General features: G+C 48.7%; 1 protein-coding gene across 7 annotated transcripts in view; it reads right to left on the bottom strand.

Moving 5' to 3' along the window:
• The window catches only part of rufy3 (RUN and FYVE domain containing 3), a 137616-nt gene that overhangs the window by 78534 nt on the left and 41767 nt on the right, over positions 1–17315 (bottom strand). For all 7 annotated transcript variants that reach the window (XM_086006065.1, XM_086006066.1, XM_086006064.1 and 4 more), the window contains 4 exons: positions 14655–14828; positions 10594–10711; positions 9353–9454; positions 6248–6371 (listed from right to left, as the gene is read on the bottom strand). In XM_086006065.1, coding sequence (XP_085862191.1) covers positions 6248–6371; positions 9353–9454; positions 10594–10711; positions 14655–14828 — 518 coding nt within the window. The remainder of the gene's footprint in view (positions 1–6247; positions 6372–9352; positions 9455–10593; positions 10712–14654; positions 14829–17315) is intronic.

Genomic DNA, 17315 nt, shown 5'->3' with positions numbered 1-17315 from the left:
TCGGTCATCCTCAACCTGACCGAGGTGCACCTGCCGGAATGGTGCCCCGTAGAGACGGCAAGGCTGTATCAGGCCCTGCTGAAAGAGACCCTGCAGAAGTTTTACGAGTTTGACTTCGCGGGGGTCAATAGAACCGAACTCTACACCGAGGGCCACAAGGAATGGGAGCAATTGGGGAGACAAAGAAGTGGCGCCGTGAACGACTGGTTCACAGGGTTTAACACTGGGTCGTCCATCATAAATAGTATGGACGACATCGAATTGCAACGGCAGGTTAACGGGTTAAAGACCCAGTTGAAGGGGATCCTCACGGACGAAAATCGGGTGGTGGGTTCGGAGCTCCATGAGGACCAGGCTATGACTCTCCATTTAAAAGAAATCATAGCAGAGCTGGAGAAGCAGGCTCGGACGGTCAACGCTCTCATTAGGGAGGACAGGAACGCCTCAGATCAGGCTGCCCAGAATGAGGTGGGCGTACTATACGGAGCATGGTTGCTGGGCGAGGGCCGTAGCAATCTGGAGGACTTAAAACAGGGTTTGGTCCCCTCCTGGATCAGTAACAAACACCTCGCAGCCCTCCACCCCTTTGAGAACACGTCGAGTCCGTGCCAGCTCCAGCTCGCTTCTGAGGCCTACCCAGTCCCGGTGGACTGTGGTCGCTCCAACCACACCATCATGGGGGTCGTCGTGCGGATCCCAGTAATGAGTAGGGCGGCCCGACCTGCGCCGGTGTATAGGGTGGTGAACATTGGAGTCATTTGGGGGGGGGGGGGAAGCACACGTCCGTTTCGCAGAGGTCCCACCCTACGTCATTAAGTGGGAGCATGCTATGACGGGGACTGACCTCTCGGGGTGCCGTAGCCAGGGAGCACACATAATCCTGTGTCCCCAGCACTTGAATGCCTATTCAACACCACAGTGCGGGTTCAGTTCTGCTGACGCTAAGCCTATCAATTGCACCATGGAAGCCATGGCACAGGACCATGTTCCCCCACAGGTGGCATACATAGGAGGTGGGACATATTGTGTCGCCACCGCAGCGTCTCACTACCGGCACGGACAGCACGGCTGGTGCGCGGTCAGTGAAAGCAGCTTCTGTTTCAAACCTGAGGCAGTAGTTCAAGTGGCACAGCTGCGGATTATCCCGATCCCTGAACCATCCACTGTTCACCTCACTGTCAAGGAGAACTTCATCGATCTCCAGAAGTACGTGGCCCACTTTGGTTTCACAATTCCCCCTCTCCCAGAACATTTAACCGAACTGCTGAAAGCAGTTACTGTCTCTCAGGAGCACTTCTTTACTTTAGAGCAGAAAACCACCGACATAGGGGCAAAAATCCAAGACATAGTGGTTCCACCATGGTGGGACCTTTTTGATAATAGAGATCCCATCATGGGTCAGACTGGCTTCCCACGTCTTAGTGGTGTGCCAGGTAGGGATCGTTCTGTACCTGGTCTGTGTCCAGTGTAGGAGGAAGGGACACGACAGGGAGTTCCCTAGTCAGCGGAATTGGCGGGGCCACTGTCAGCATAAACGGGGACTCGCCCGTGTAGCTAAATGTTTTTATTCCATCTGTTTTTGGTGTATTATAACAAAGATTGTGTTGCGTCGGGTTATGACTCTAAGGTGAGTCTGTACATAGCATAAATGTTTCTCCGGTAGGGGATATCTACTTATCTACTCAACTCCGTTTTTGGGATGAGGAAAGTGCGTGTGCGAGGTACACTCCATAGTCAGGTAAACTACGGGGAAGGTCAGTTGGGGGGGGGAAAACGGATTTATGCTCACCCTAAAACATTCGTGATACAAAAGACGATTTGAGATGTCCATTGTATCACAGGGAGGACTGTAGGATTCGCAAAATCCAGGAAAATACAGTCTACATTGTAAAACCCCTGAAATGGCCACATTTTATGAACACAAGATGGAGTTGGCAGATCACATGACTCATTTCAGAAAGACATACCACTGCAGTATCTTAAAAAAACCTGAGTCACCACCGATTAGAAGATTCCAGAACTGACTGCAACTGATATGGTAAAATGGTTACAGTAGTAACGAAGTCAAAACAAAAGTATTTACACCTCAAGGTGTGTTAATTGCTAGCAAAACGCAAACCCATCTCTGAAATCGCAGAGCACAGACAAAACCTATTATCTGTACCAAACTCAGAGGGACACAGGACAGATCCCATTAGTTTCATTTACAAGACATTAAAATAAAGTACCCGCTTTTGTCAAAGCAGCCTGCCCATTACTTTAACAAAAGAAAACCCCTGATTTGGCGCCAAGATAAGGGCAAGAAAACAGTATAACTGTTGGGGGAAAAGAGACATTAAAAGAGAGTTTCACACAGACACGAGGTCAAAGGCAGAGCGAGTGGAGAGGTTCGATTACGGTTCGAGGAGCACGGAGGGCCTACAAGTTCGAGCAGGAGAGCAGGTTCAGGAGCCGGTCCCATAAGGAAGATTGGAGATCCCGGACGATACAGGAGCACCAAGGTCAAGGACAGTTTTAAAAACCCTGGTGAGCATAGAGGCCCAACTCCACCTAGCTGATCTAGTTGAGGTATACTGTAGAGACGGGAGGGTTTTTAATATTAAGGGCTTTGTAATTCGGGAGTGTTATTCATCCTGCGTTGTGCCGTGCGCTTTCTCCACCCCCGTTTTATTATATCGCTGATCTAGAATTGATGTATTATGATAGTCAAAGTAACTCGTGTGTGTTAAATTTTAGTTCCCATTGAGAGGCGTGTTCATGATTTTTGTCTGCATTGTTTCTTCATTCTCTATGTTTTATTCTCCTTAAAAATAAAGATACCTTTGATTTAAAACTTACCTTGTCTCACCTGATCCATTTGTCTTCCGAGTCACAAGTTGGGCCAACACATCAAGGTGGTCTGGCAATAAGCCCAGTGTCTAGAACCGGTGAAGGGGGAGCGCTTCGGAACCGCTCATGAGCAGTGTGAAATCAAAAACCGATCTCGCACACCACAAGCTCGTTAAAACGACCCCTTACACCTTGTAGATGGCGGAAAGGCTTTGGGGAGTCAGGAGGCGAGACACCCGCCGCAGAATACCTCGCCCCTGACCTGCTCTTGTTGCCACAGTATTTATGTGGCTGGTCCAGTTAAGTTTCTGGTCCATGGTGACCCCCAGGATGTTGATGGCGGGGGATTCGGAGATGAATACCAATTTTAAAAAATAAAAACGGGATGATACACATTGCTTTTTAAAATCCCCCCAACATTACAATAACTAATTTTCCATCTCCTTTCAAAGGAAAAATGGTTGGTGGGGAGAATTCATCAACACACCCGAGCTTCATCGCAGGACTACACTTACACGGGGAGCTTTTTAAAAACATCATCGACATGAATCAACTGAGCGGCCTGCGGGTGGCGCTGTCCCGGGAGAGTATAAATACTCGGGCACGGGCCCAGCTTGTGCAGGACATTCTTAACAGGAACTAGTGAAGGACACAACTAGACCTCCATGTTGTAAAACAGTTGATTAAAGCTTTAACGCTTAGACCAAGTGCCTAGTAGTTTTCTTACGTCAGTCATTCTTGTGATATGGGCGTCGCTAACAAGGCCAGCAGTTATTGCCCAGCCCCAGTTACGTGGGTCAATTGGCATCAAGCAGATTCTCTGGTTGCTATTTCAATTCTACTCGGGATTAAAACATTTTAACCAATGCTTGGTCATCAAAAGAGAGTTGAAAATTGGCTTTCAACTCGCCGGCCACAAGTAAGATCTTACATTATATCTTACATTTTGTCTCTTCACCAGTCCTATTACCATCTCGTCTCGTCTTGAATACCTCTTAATGTCTCTTCACTTCCCTTTTGTTCTTTCATCCCCTCCCCCATTTCCCAGCCCCCAAACTGGCCTTTTAATCCGTTTCATTTCCTGCCTTTTTTTCCCTCAGTTCTGACGAAGGGTTTCGACCTGAACCGTTGACTCTGTTTCTCTCTCCACGGATGTTGCCTGGCCTGCTGAGTTTTTCCAGCATCTTCTGTAGTTATTTCTTCAAATATATAATGTAAGACATATATTGGCCTAGAAATTCGATTGAGCCCAAAAACGGGCCAGGGGGCCACCACGGGCCAAGGTTGACGGCCGCCGGTGAAGAGAGCGCGGGACAGTGCCAGTGGTTTGGTGCCGTCTGCCAATTTAAATGAGCGCAGCGCAGAACCTCCCATGCAACGCGCTCTCTCAGACAGCAAGATCAGCAGGAGGCCGAAGGTCAGGTCTAATCTATCTGCTCAACATTCTCAGGAAATCGCAATTAATTGAAGTGAACTACAATGCTTACGGCTGCTTCGTAGGTTGGCAGAGAGGGTAAGCAAGATAAATCAAATCCTAAAAACACACGAATCGGTCATATTTTAAAGAATGCAATAGTGTGCGCAGTTTTGGTCGCCTTATCCGAGGAAGGATGTTCTTGCCATGGAGACAGTGCAGCGAAGATTCACCAGACTGATACCTGGGATGGCAGGAATGACGTATGAAGAGAGATTGGGTCGATTGGGCTTATATTCGCTAGAGTTTAGAAGAATGAGAGGGGATCTCATTGAAACTTATAAAATTCTAACAGGACTGGACAGACTAGATGCAGGAAGGCTGTTCCCGATGGCGGGGGAGTCCAGAACCAGGGGTCACAGTCTAAGGATAAGGGGTAAGCCATTTAGGACAGAGATGAGGAGGAATTTCTTTACCCAGAGAGTGGTGAACCTGTGGAATTCTCTACCACAAAAGGCAGTTGAGGCCAATTCATTAAATATATTCAAGAAGGAGTTAGATATATTTCTTAAGGCTAAAGGGATCAAGGGAAATGGGGAGAAAGCAGGGACAGGGTACTGAATTTGGATGATCAGCCATGATCGCATTGAATGACGGAACAGGCTCGAGGGGCCGAATGGCCTACTCCTATCTTCTATGTTTTTATATGTCCGATCCTATTCCTAGAATACAAATAAAAGCAACCTCTTCTTTCAGTGCACACAAATCAGCTTTGTTGTTACAGAGGCAAGTCTTTTTAGGGGTACATCTCTCTAGAAAGTACCCGGATAAGCATTTCGAAAGGGCAACGGTGTACTGGGATTGGGAGATTTGTTTGCAAAAACTGGATGTCGGAGCCGGCATAGCCGACGAACGATTCCTCCCTGAACAGACAGAGAGATGTGGAAAGTTTACTGCACACCCTGAATGCCAATACCAGTAAATGCAGATGTATAAATTCCTTCAGAAACAGGAAAATGTCACTCGGTCTCCCTTCAAATCGAAAATGTAACAAGCACACACCTGTTACTTCAGACCAACAGGATGCACAGCCGATACGGACGCTTGTAACAACAACAGTAAACATTTACAAAGCCAAAAATATCATTTCATTTCCAGTTTATTGACAACTGCAAACGCTTATTAGTAAGATTTGAAAATCTGGTGTACAAGTGGAGGTCTTGTGTTACACAACGGACCGACAGTCATGGATCAGGCCTTTAGGTGCGGTACAAGCTCCCCAAACTATCTGAAACCACATGCTGTTCTGCACGCATCAGGTGCCGGAACTCAGAGCTGCTCCGGTTGAGCGCTGGCCTGTAACGTGTATAGAACAGGCATTCAATCTGCCGGCGCGCGTGTTTCTGCAGCAACGACCACGAGCCGTCTCCACTGGACTGGGCGCACTCGGCAGTTACTGAAGACTCGGAGGAGGTCACCGCCGCTTTCTCCCGGCTCCACGTGGCCGGCAACGGCTGCACCCGCGGGCGTGGTTCGGAGGGGGTGGGAAAAGGAGCGGCGACGTCAGAAATCACTCGCTGCGCGTCAAGTCAGCGTTCCACGCCGATTAGCGTGACGGTCCCGATCATTAAAATATCCGAGGCAAGCGCAGGCAACGGCAGCGCTGCCGACCTGCCCAACATGGCGGCCGCTGCATTCCGCGCCGGAAAGTGGACGGCCGCCATTTTTTCGTCAAAACCGGCCTTAACAGCCGGCGCTAAAGGTTCCAATGTCTAGGCCATTGGATATAAAAAGCGTTAGGAAACACTTCTTCATGCAAAGGGCGGAACTCTCAAAAACAGTAGACGCTAGTTCAATTAATAATTTTAAATCCGAGATCCGATAAGATTTTTGCTAGCCAAGGGTTATAAAAAAGGATGGATGGAGTTAGGATACAGATCAGCCGTGATCTCACTGACTGGAGGGACATGCTCGAGGGGCTGAATGGCCTCCTCCTGTTCCTACCTGAGTATCTAAATCCTCTCCCTTCATACAAAGATTGACGTCGATCACATTGAGCCCAACCAGGAGTCCAGCAATCACTGCTCCTTCCTCTTCCATCATCAAAGCGTTCGGCTCATAGAATTCACTGGGGAAGAACAATAAAAGATCAACATAAGAACACAAGAATCAGGAGGAGTCGGCCATTCAATAAGATCATGGCTGATCTTCGACCTCAACTCCACGTTCCCACTGATCCCCATATCCCTCGATTCCCCTAGAGTCCAAAAATCTATCGATCTCAGCCTTGAATATACTCAATGACTGAGCCTCCACAGCCCTCTGGGGCAGAGAATTCCAAAGATTCACCACCCTCCGAGTGAAGAAATTTCTCCTCATCTCAGTCCTAAATGGCCGACCCCTTATCCTGAGACTGTGACCCCCTAATTCTAGACTCTCCAGCCAGGGGAAACAACCTCTCAGCATCTACCCTGTCAATCCCCCTCAGAATCTTGTATGGATCAATGAGATCACCTCTCATTCTTCTAAACTCCAGAGAGTATCGGCCCAATCTACTCAATCTCTCCTCATAGGACAACCCTCTCATCCCAGGGAGCAATCTAGTGAACATCACAATGATCTACTGATGCACTAGTGTTCTTCATGCCCTGTGATGCAAGTCAAACCATTCTGCCCAAATATACCCGAGGGGTGCCTCGTGAAAGCTTGTTGTTTTGGGATCTTTCTTCCTATTTGTAACCAGCTACCACACTTCCTGATTCAAGGTCATGGTGGTTTATGGTAGCTGTGGCTAACTCTGTCACCAGGACCCCCCCACCAGGACGGATGAGCGGCCATTAAAAAGTAACGATGCAAAGAAGCGCTCGTTAGTGGAAGAGGAAGAGTTCGAATTAAATCAACGAGGCTCTCGGGGCATGACCAACAATTCCTGAATGTGGACACACGGAAAACACTGGGAAAGGTGTCTACTCAACTAATCCAATTGGAAACACTGCCCGGTTTAATCAATGGACTAAATTAAATGCATTTATCACAAAATAGATCAGTCAATATAAAGACCCAGTACAAGAAAGCAAGAAAAAGACTTGCATTTATATAGTTAATAAGTTGATAAAGGAAGTTAGCCACATTTTGTTTCATATAAATGCCAGAATTCTTCATTTAATTTGAGCAACAGTACAATATTGTATTACGCAGAAGTCTGATGAAGGGTCCCAGACCTGAAACGTTAACTCTGTTTCTCTCTCCTCGATGCTGTCTGGCCTGCTGAGTATTTCCAGCATTTTCTGTTGTTATTTCAGATTTCCAGCATCCGCAGTATTTTGCTATTATTATAGTCACAATCCCTCCATGGCCCTCACCCCCTCCCTATCTCTGTAACCTCCTCCAGCCCCCCAACCCCCAAGATCTCTGCACTCCTCCAATTCTGGACTTTCATAAGGCTTTCGATAAGGTCCCGCATAAGAGATTAGCGTGTAAAGTTAAGGCACATGGGATTGGGGGCAAGGTATTGACTTGGATAGAGAACTGGTTGGCAGACAGGAAGCAAAGAGTTGGAATAAACGGGTCTTTTCCCGAGTGGCAGGCAGTGACTAGTGGGGTACTGCAGGGATCTGCCCTAGGACCCCAGCTATTCACAATAGATATTAATGATCTGGACGAGGGAACTAGATGTAATATCTCCAAGTTTGCAGACGACACAATGCTGGTTGGGCGAGTGTGCTGTGAGGAGGATGCAGAGAAACTCCAGTATGATTTGGACAGGTTGGGTGATTGGGCAGATGCAGTATAATGTGGATAAATGCGAGGTTATCCACTTTGGTGGCAAAAACAGGAAGGCAGATTATCTGAACGGCAATAGATTGGGAGAAGGGGAAGTGAAACAAGACCTGGGTGTCCTTGTGCACCAGTCGCTGAAGGTAAGCATGCAGGTGCAGCAGGCAGTTAAGAAGGCAAATGGCATGTTGGCCTTCGTAGCGAGAGGGTTCGAGTACAGGAACAAGGATGTCTTGCTGCAGTTGTACAGGGCCTTGGTGAGACCACACCTTGAGTATTGTGTGCAGTTTTGGTCACCTTATCTGAGGAAGGATGTTCTTGCCATGGAGGGAGTGCAGCGAAGATTCACCAGACTGATACCTGGGATGGCAGGAATGACGTATGAGGAGAGATTGGGTCGATTGGGCTTGTACTCGCTGGAGTTTAGAAGAATGAGAGGGGATCTCATTGAAACTTATAAAATTCTAACAGGACTAGACAGACTAGATGCAGGAAGGATGTTCCCGATATAACAACAGAAAATGCTGGAAAAACTCAGGTCAGGCAACATCCGTGGAGAGAAATTTGAGTTGATGTTTCGGGTCGAACCCTTCTTCAAAACTGGAAAGAAAAGATAGATCTTCTCTTCTTCTCTTTCCAGTTTTGAAGAAGGGTTCGACCCGAAACGTCAACTCAAATTTCTCTCCACGGATGTTGCCTGACCTGCTGAGTTTTTCCAGCATTTTCTGTTGTTATTTCGGATTTCCAACATCCGCAGTATTTTGCTATCGTAGGATGTTCCCGATGGTGGGGGAGTCCAGAACCAGGGGTCACAGTCTAAGGATAAGGGGTAAGCCATTTAGGACAGAGATGAGAAGGAATTTCTTCACCCAGAGAGTGGTGAACCTGTGGAATTCTCTACCACAGAAGGCAGTGGAGGCCAGTTCATTAAATATATTCAAGAAGGAGTTGGATATATTTCTTAAGGCTAAAGGGATCAAGGGATATGGGGAGAAGGCAGGGACAGGGTACTGAATTTGGATGATCAGCCATGATCTCATTGAATGGCGGAACAGGCTCGAGGGGCCGAATGGCCTACTCCTGCTCCTATCTTCTATGTTTCTATGAAGGAGCCGAGGCTGAACTTGGTGCTTTGCACACTGCTGCAAGACCAGCCTCTCTTTGTGGGGATGGAAATCCCACATTATATCCCAAGCTTTGTTCAGCTGACTCAAACTGGTCCAGGACAAGTTCTTGAAATGTTTTAAAAACTTTAATGAGGAACCACTTACCCAATGTGCCCGGTGCAGTCATAAATTCCTCAAAGTGAGGAAGTAATATTAAAACGCTAACCTGAGAAGATCCTTCCGATTAATCAACGCTTTCATATAATCTGACAGCTTCTTCTGCATCAGAGCCAGGCGCAGCCAAGCTCTCCCTCGCCCAACCGGTGTCCTGCAAACATTCAAAGATTGACGTTGTATCGGTCAGTAAAGACAGAAAGAAAGACTTGTATATATACAGCGCCTTCCATGACCTCGACCTCCCAAAGCGCTTTACATTCAAAAGAACTTTTGAAGTGTTGTCACTGTTGTAATGTAGGAAACGTGGCAGTCAAGTTGCGCACAGCAAGCTCCCACGAACAGCAATGTGATAAATCTGTTTTTTTTTTAAAAAAGTGATGTTGATTGAGGGACAAATATTGGCCAGCTCACCGGGGACAGCTCCCCTGCTCTTCTTCGATATAGTTCCATGGGATCTTTTAAGTCCACCTGAGAGAGCAGACTCATTCGAAAGACGGCCCCTCCGACAGTGCGGCGCTCCCTCAGCACTGCCCCTCCGACAGTGCGGCGCTCCCTCAGCACTGCCCCTCCGACAGTGCGGCGCTCCCTCAGCACTGCCCCTCCGACAGTGCGGCGCTCCCTCAGCACTGCCCCTCCGACAGTGCGGCGCTCCCTCAGCACTGCCCCTCCGACAGTGCGGCGCTCCCTCAGCACTGCCCCTCCGACAGTGCGGCGCTCCCTCAGTACTGCCCCTCCGACAGTGCGGCGCTCCCTCAGTACTGCCCCCCCGACAGTGCGGCGCTCCCTCAGTACTGCCCCCCGACAGTGCAGCACTCCCTCAGCACTGCCCCTCCGACAGTGCGGCGCTCCCTCAGCACTGCCCCTCCGACAGTGCGGCGCTCCCTCAGTACTGCCCCTCCAACAGTGCGGCGCTCCCTCAGTACTGCCCCCCCGACAGTGCGGCGCTCCCTCAGTACTGCCCCCCGACAGTGCGGCGCTCCCTCAGTACTGCCCCTCCGACAGTGCGGCGCTCCCTCAGCACTGCACTGGGAGTGTCAGCCTGGATTTTTGTGCTCAAGTCTCTGGAGTGGGACTCGAACCTACAACCTTCTGACTTAGAGGCGAGCGTGCTGCCCACTGAGCCAAGACTGACACTAAAAGCCCGTGAAGCGCCTTGGGATGTTTTACGTCAAAGGCGCTATATAAATGCAAGTTGTTGATTCTTGGAGGAGCAGTTACGGTTATGGGCGATCTGTATCCGAATGGATCAAGCAATTTGACTGGAGGCAATATCGGACTTTAAATACTCACTTCAGACCCGGGAGGTCCTTGACACTGACTGTAATTTCGCCCGCTTCGGGGCACAGTTTCTCCACCAGCTCCAGCGCTCCCCAAAATGACTTGTTCTGTCCGAGGAATGTTTTCTTAGCTGGTACAAGAACAAAACACGCGATACTAAAACATCACAGTAACATTAGCAAATTAAAAAATCACATCAGTTCAGTTGAAGACAGGCGCATCAAGTCGGCTTAACAACCAGGGCGAACTTCAAAAGGCACTCAAGTGAATCAGTCAAAACGGAGTTAAGGATTGGCCGGAGTGATATAGGAAACTAAACCCTAAATAGTTGTGGACACTGCACTAAATCTCATCACTGTCTGTACAGGGACAGCCCTGCCGTACAAGTAGTTTCCGAGCTAAAGGTAGTTCCTAGGTTTAGTGGCTGACAAACCAATGGCTCTCAAGACAGAGAGCACAATAAAAACCAGAAATGGGTGCTCGCTAGAATCACACAGCACAGGAGGAGGCCATTCGGCCCATCGTGCCTGTGCCGGCTCTTTGAAAGAGCTCTCCAATTAGTCCCACTCCCCCCCCGCTCTTTCCCCAGAGCCTGCAAATTTCTCCTTTTCAAATATTTATCCAATTCCCTTTTGAAAGTTACTATTGAATCTGCTTCCACCGCCCTTTCAGGCAGCGCATTCCAGATCACAACAACTCGCTGCGTAAAAAAAATTCTCATCGCCCCCTCTGGTTCTTTTGCCAATGACCTTAAATCTGTGTCCTCTGGTTACCGACCCTCCTATCAGTGGAAACAGTTTCTCCCTATTTACTCCATCAAAACCCTTCATGATTCTGAACATCTCTATTAAATCTCCCCTTAACCTTACGTACTCCAAGGAGAGCAATCCCAGCTTCTCCACTCTCTCCACATGCCATAATTTTGCCATTTTCTTTTTCCAGACACACACTGCCCTGCTGTTTATTGCCGGCATTTTCTGTTCCTACTTTAATTTCCAGCAGGTGCAGATTTTTTCTTTAACTTCAAATAGTTTTTAAAGCGTGTACATTTTGGTGAAAGGTTAAGGTTCCAGTGATAAATCTACTCCCGGCATTTTGTTTTATTACTGTATCAAGGTTTGTTTTAGTCTCAGTTTCAAGCTGGAATATTAAACAGAAAGTAAAGACCAGTCTAGTGCACTTGGGAGTTCAGGCGGTAGACTGTGGTGTTCCCCAAAGGTCAGTGCTGGGGCCACTGCTTTTTTTGATATATATAAATGACCTGGATATTGGAATACAGAGTATAATTTCTAAATTTGCCGATAACACCAAACTTGGGGGTGTGGCAAACAGTGAGGATGATATCAATCGACTGCAACAGGACATAGAAAGGCTGGCAGAATGGGCAGACAAGTGGCAGATGGCATTTAATACAGAGAAGTGTGAGGTGATGCATTTTGGCAGAAGGAACAGGGAGAGGCAATACAGGAAACTCTTTTTTAACCGGCAAAATTCAGGAGTAGGTTCAGGTACGTTTTACTATATATTAGTGGCCGTGTAACCGGGGTTCCTGCACCTGTGGCCGTGCAACAGGGACTCCTGGATCTGTGGCCATGTAACCGGGGTTCCTGCACCTGTGGCCGTGTACGGGGCTCTCGTACCTTGGTAAGTATACCTCTCTGTAATCCGGACTTTTTGAACTACCGGTCCCGTCGGTGCCGGATAAAAAAAGGTTTCCTGTATACACTTAATGGCAGAGTTTTAAAGAGTGTGCAGGGACAGATAGACCTGGGAGTTAAATGTGTATAGGTCCCTGAAGGTGGCAGGACATATTGAGAGAGAGAGAGAGAGAGAGAGAGAGAGAGAGAGAGAGAGAGAGAGTGGTTAACAAAGCATATGGGATCTTGGGCTTCATAAACAGAGGTATTGAGTACAAAAGTAGAGAAGTTATGCTGAACCTTTATAAAGCGCTGGTTAGGCCACAACTGGAGAATTGCGTCCAGTTCTGGTCACCACACTTTAGGAAGGATGTGAAGGCTCTTGAGAGGGTGCAGAGGAGATTTACCAGAATGGTTCCGGGGATGGGGGATCTTAGCTACAAGGACAGGTTGGAGAAGCTGGATTTGTTTTCATTAGAGCAAAGGAGGTTGAGGGGTGATTTGATAGAGGTGTACAAGATTATGATGGGTTTGGATAGGCTAGACGGGGAAAGGCTGTTCCCACTAGTTGATGGTACAAGGACTAGGGGACACAGATTTAAAGTTTTGGGCAAGAGATACAGGGGGAATGTGAGGGAAACATTTTTACGCAGCGAGTGGTGAGGACCTGGAACTCGCTGCCGACGGAAGTGGTGGAAGCGGAGACACTCAATGTTTTCAAGGGGAGACTGGATAGACACTTGAGGGAAATAAACTTGCAGGGCTACGGGGATAGAGCGGGGGAATGGGACTGACTGGATTGGACTACAGAGAGCCGGCACGGACTAGATGGGCCGAATGGCCTCCTTCTGTGCCGTATGACTATGACCGCGATTTCAAAATTCTCATCCTCGTGTTCAAATCCCTCCATGGCCCTCATCCCTCCCCATCTCTAACGTACTCCAGCCATACAACCCTCCGGGATCTCTGCGCTCCTCCAATTCTGGCCTCGAGCATCCCCGATTTTAATCGCTCCACCATTGGCGGCCGTGCCTTCAGCCACCTGGGCCCCGAGCTCTGGAATTCCCTCCCTAAACCTCTCCGCCCCTCTATCTCTCTCTCTTTCCTCCTTTAAGACGCTCCTTAAAACCAACCTTTTCCCTGTCTTAATATCCCATGTGGCTCGGTGTTAAATTTTGTCTGATTAATGCTCCTGTGAGGCGCCTTGGGACGGTTTACTACATTAAAGGTGCCGTATAAATACAAGTTGTTGTTGTGGTTGGGATGACGTACAGAGGTAGCTTTAAACCTTCGCCCCTGGGCGGCAAACTAACTATAACCAGATCTCCTGCCCATTTTACAGCCCGCCCGATCTTCCTGTCTGGATGGGGTGCAAGTCAGACGATCCACCCTCCAGCGGCAGTATTCTGCAGGGCGGGGAAGGTTAGAAACTACCCCAGAAAATGGCCCGACTAATCACACAGAGGCTGTGCAGCAGGCAATCAGAATGTTCTGTCATAAATAATCTACGTGCTGCAGAATAACTGGTGTACATTTCCTCTTGTAAAGCACATTAGTGGTTCTAACCATTTAGACACTCCAAATAAGTTGACAAAATAAAAAAATGTTGCATAACATAAAAGGTTTGCGGTGCACAGAGTGTATGTCTCTCCCCTGGAGGTCCGATCTCTCTTTCCACCCCCCCCCCCCCCCCCAATCCCTCCCCTCCTCCTCTTCCCGGGGGGGGGGGGGGGGGGGGGGCAGTGGAAGAGGAGATGAGGGAAGGCCCAAGGAGGAGCAACCTGTGGTTGAAGCGAGATGGGGAGAGGGATCTAGGTGCACTGGGGAGGGGGCAGAGACTGGCACGGTTAGTGGGGTCGAGCAGCCTTAGGGGAGAGGAGCACCCAGGAGAACGGGACCCTAAATTCCTTTTTAGAACATCAATCGCCTCCTTCCCAGACCTGTCTGCCTGTACCATTCAGCCCATCAAACAATCCCCTCCCACAACTTTCCTCACATCATAAAACCCATCTATATATTTTTTTTGTAAATGAGATTCATTTCCATGTACAGGAAACTCTTTTTTATCCGGCACCGACGGGACCGGCGTGGTGCCGGTTTATCAAAAAGTCCGGATTACAGAGAGGTATAGTAAAAGGTACGCGAGCCCCGTACACAGCCACAGATCCAGGCGTCCCTGTTGCACAGCAACAAGTGCAGGAACCCCGGTTACACAGCCACAGATCCAGGAACGGCCACTAATATGAAGTAAAACTTACCTGAACCTACTCCTGAATTTTGCCGGTTAACAGAGATTTCTGGTTATTTAGGTACCGGTAAATCGAGAATTTCCTGAATTTTGTTTCTTACATTCGTTAGGTCTTATTGAACATAAAAAGTGACCCTTGCGAAACAACTCATCGAGGCGTGGGAGATGGCAGCCAAAGTGTAACTCACCTTTAAGGCCATGCTTGAGACAATGTTCCATCACCACAAAGAACTGCTGGAGAGGAGCGTAGTCCGAGTCTAAAGACCTTCCCAGGTTCAAGGCAGATTCAATTAGACCCTTTATGCTCAACTTTGCCATGTTCATTAAATTGAGCCGTTCGATCGCAATGGGATCCTTGGGGTCTGAAAAAGTTTTTTAAAAAAAGGTTTACAGCTTGAGCACAAAACAATAGATACCCAAGTAAAGTAATTCAGGAGAACAAGACATTTTTATACTTAATTAAAAACACAAAAAAAAACATGCGGATGTATATAATTCTACCAACAAAACACAACTGACACACGAAGTGCCCACTTGGGTCAGACGTATTCCTGAGGGCTGGTCATCACATGACCTCCCGTCTCCAGCCGCACCCCCCCCCCCCTCCCCACACACACACTCCTGCCATTGGTCGGCCGACACGCCCATCATCGCGAAGCCCCGCCTTCCCGCGGCCAATCGGAAACAGAACAGACTCATTACCCGATTGGATGGTTCTTGTCTCAGTCGAACAGCCTTTCTCCCCCTCAAGCTCCAATATTTTTTATAACTAATCAAACAGTATTTAAAGAAAATGGGGGGGGGGGGGGGGGGGGAAACATTATATTTTTGTTGCCCCCATGCTCTCTCTCCCGGGGCTTTGCTCGCGGCAGGGTCCTGAAGATTAATCTTTAATCCCTGGAGGCTCCAGGGCCATTCCTGGAGGGTTGGCAGCCCCCTACCAGTATCTCAGGACACGGCGGATTTTGGTTCCCACGGAATTAGAAAGGTCAGGCGAGCCGATAAACTAGTAGACTTCTAAAAAATGGCAAAGTGGAGTGAGCACAGTTACAGGCTAGGGCAGCTCCCCTTCACACCAGATTAAACTGTGTAAGAGTAGGAATAGGCTGGATTGTTGGGCGGTTCTTCTTTTCCCAGAGAGCAGCGAGCCTCTGGAATGTGTTGCGGGCTGGTGCGGTGGGTGCTGACTCTCGGCCTTCGAGAGGGAGCTGGGCCGGTTCCTGACTGGGGCCAAGAGCCCATCATAGAGAAGGTCAGTGTCTTTAGAGACAACACACGGTCCATGCGATCTCCCGGACTGGTTTCCATCGCCCGAGGGGGTCGGAGAGGAATTTTCCATTGTATTTTTTCCTCTGATTGGCCCTGGGGTTTTTCTCTTTTTTTGCCTCCCTCAGGAGATTACTTTTTTTTTAAAATTCATTCCTGGGATGTGGGCGTCGCTGGCAAGGCCGGCATTTATTGCCCATCCCTAATTGCTCTTGAGAAGGTGGTGGTGAGCCACCTTCTTGATCCGCTGCAGTCCGTGTGGCGAAGGTGCTCCCACAGTGCTGTTAGGGAGGGAGTTCCAGGATTTTGACCCAGCGACGATGAAGGATCGGCCGATCTATTTCCAAGTCAGGATGGTGTGTGACTTGGAGGGGAACTTGGAGGTGGTGGTGTTCCCATGCGCCTGCTGCCTTTGTCCTTCTAGGCGGTAGAGGTCGCGGGTTTGGGAGGTGCTGGCTGCGGAAGAGTGAGGAAGTGTCTAGTCCCGATGCTCTGGCCATCGTGGTGTGTGGGGAAAGCTCGATTAACCAGTTTGTCTTTCCTTGCCCGTGAAGTCCGTATTTGTTCGGCAGAACTAACCAGTGATGGGCACAACAGCCTTCAAACAGAAACATTTGCCGCAGTAATCAGGAATGAAATACCGAGATATTTTGGGTGGGTTGAAAACAAATAAAAAAAGCATTCAACAGTTCACAAAACAAGAGGTCACGATTTAGGAGGAAGTTTTAGAACTTTCTGAAACCACCTGCCAGATTCAATTCCCCAGAAACCAACTAACGTTGGATCAATCCCAACCATGACCACCGATGTGAAGGTCTCTACCCCCCCGGCCCCACCCACCTCCTGCAATATTTTGTAGGAATTAGAACACCTGTGTCAGCCGTGGCTCAGTGGGCAGCACACTCACCTGAGTCAGAAGGTTGTGGGATCACGTCCCACTCCAGAGACTGGAGTACCAAAATCTAGGCCGGCATTCCCAGTGCAGTACTGAGGGAGAGCCGCACTGTCAGAGGGGCAGTACTGAGGGAGCGCCGCACTGTCGGAGGGGCAGTACTGGGGGAGCGCCGCACTGTCGGAGGGGCAGTACTGAGGGAGCGCCGCCCTGTCTGAGAGTCAGTACTGTATTGAGGGAGTGCTGCACTGTCAGAGGGACCGTCTTTCCGACGAGATATTAAACCAAGGCCCCGTCTGCACTCAGGTGTATGGCTTGGTGTCAAATTTTGTTTGATAATCGCTCCTGTGAAGCGCCTTGGAACGTTTTACTACATTAAAGGTGCTGTATAAATACAAGTTGCTGTTGCAGCTCAAAAAGTAATCTTAATGTGTTAATCTCGGTTGAGCTACTCTGGGTTGAACAGTTTTCTCAAAGGCTCTGCTCTCACCGACTGCCCGGTGATTTGCATTGGGGAGACTGCCAGCGAGTGAACTATATTTTTGTCACTTTGTTCTCTGGGCGTCAGACTCCAGCCTGTTCGGGTTCCTCCCACACCTCCACTAATGCCTGCAGGAGCAAGATAAGTGCGTAGACTGCGAGGGAATTAACTCTAAAAATTATCGATCAGAAGATTGTTCGAATCGTACGG

Source organism: Somniosus microcephalus, chromosome 2, assembly GCF_052327205.1.
Source record: "Somniosus microcephalus isolate GS21.2 chromosome 2, FLI_Smic_1.0, whole genome shotgun sequence".
Lineage (NCBI taxonomy): Eukaryota > Metazoa > Chordata > Chondrichthyes > Squaliformes > Somniosidae > Somniosus > Somniosus microcephalus.
Note: the sequence above shows the minus strand (reverse complement) of the source record. Positions and strands in the feature narration are given on the sequence as shown.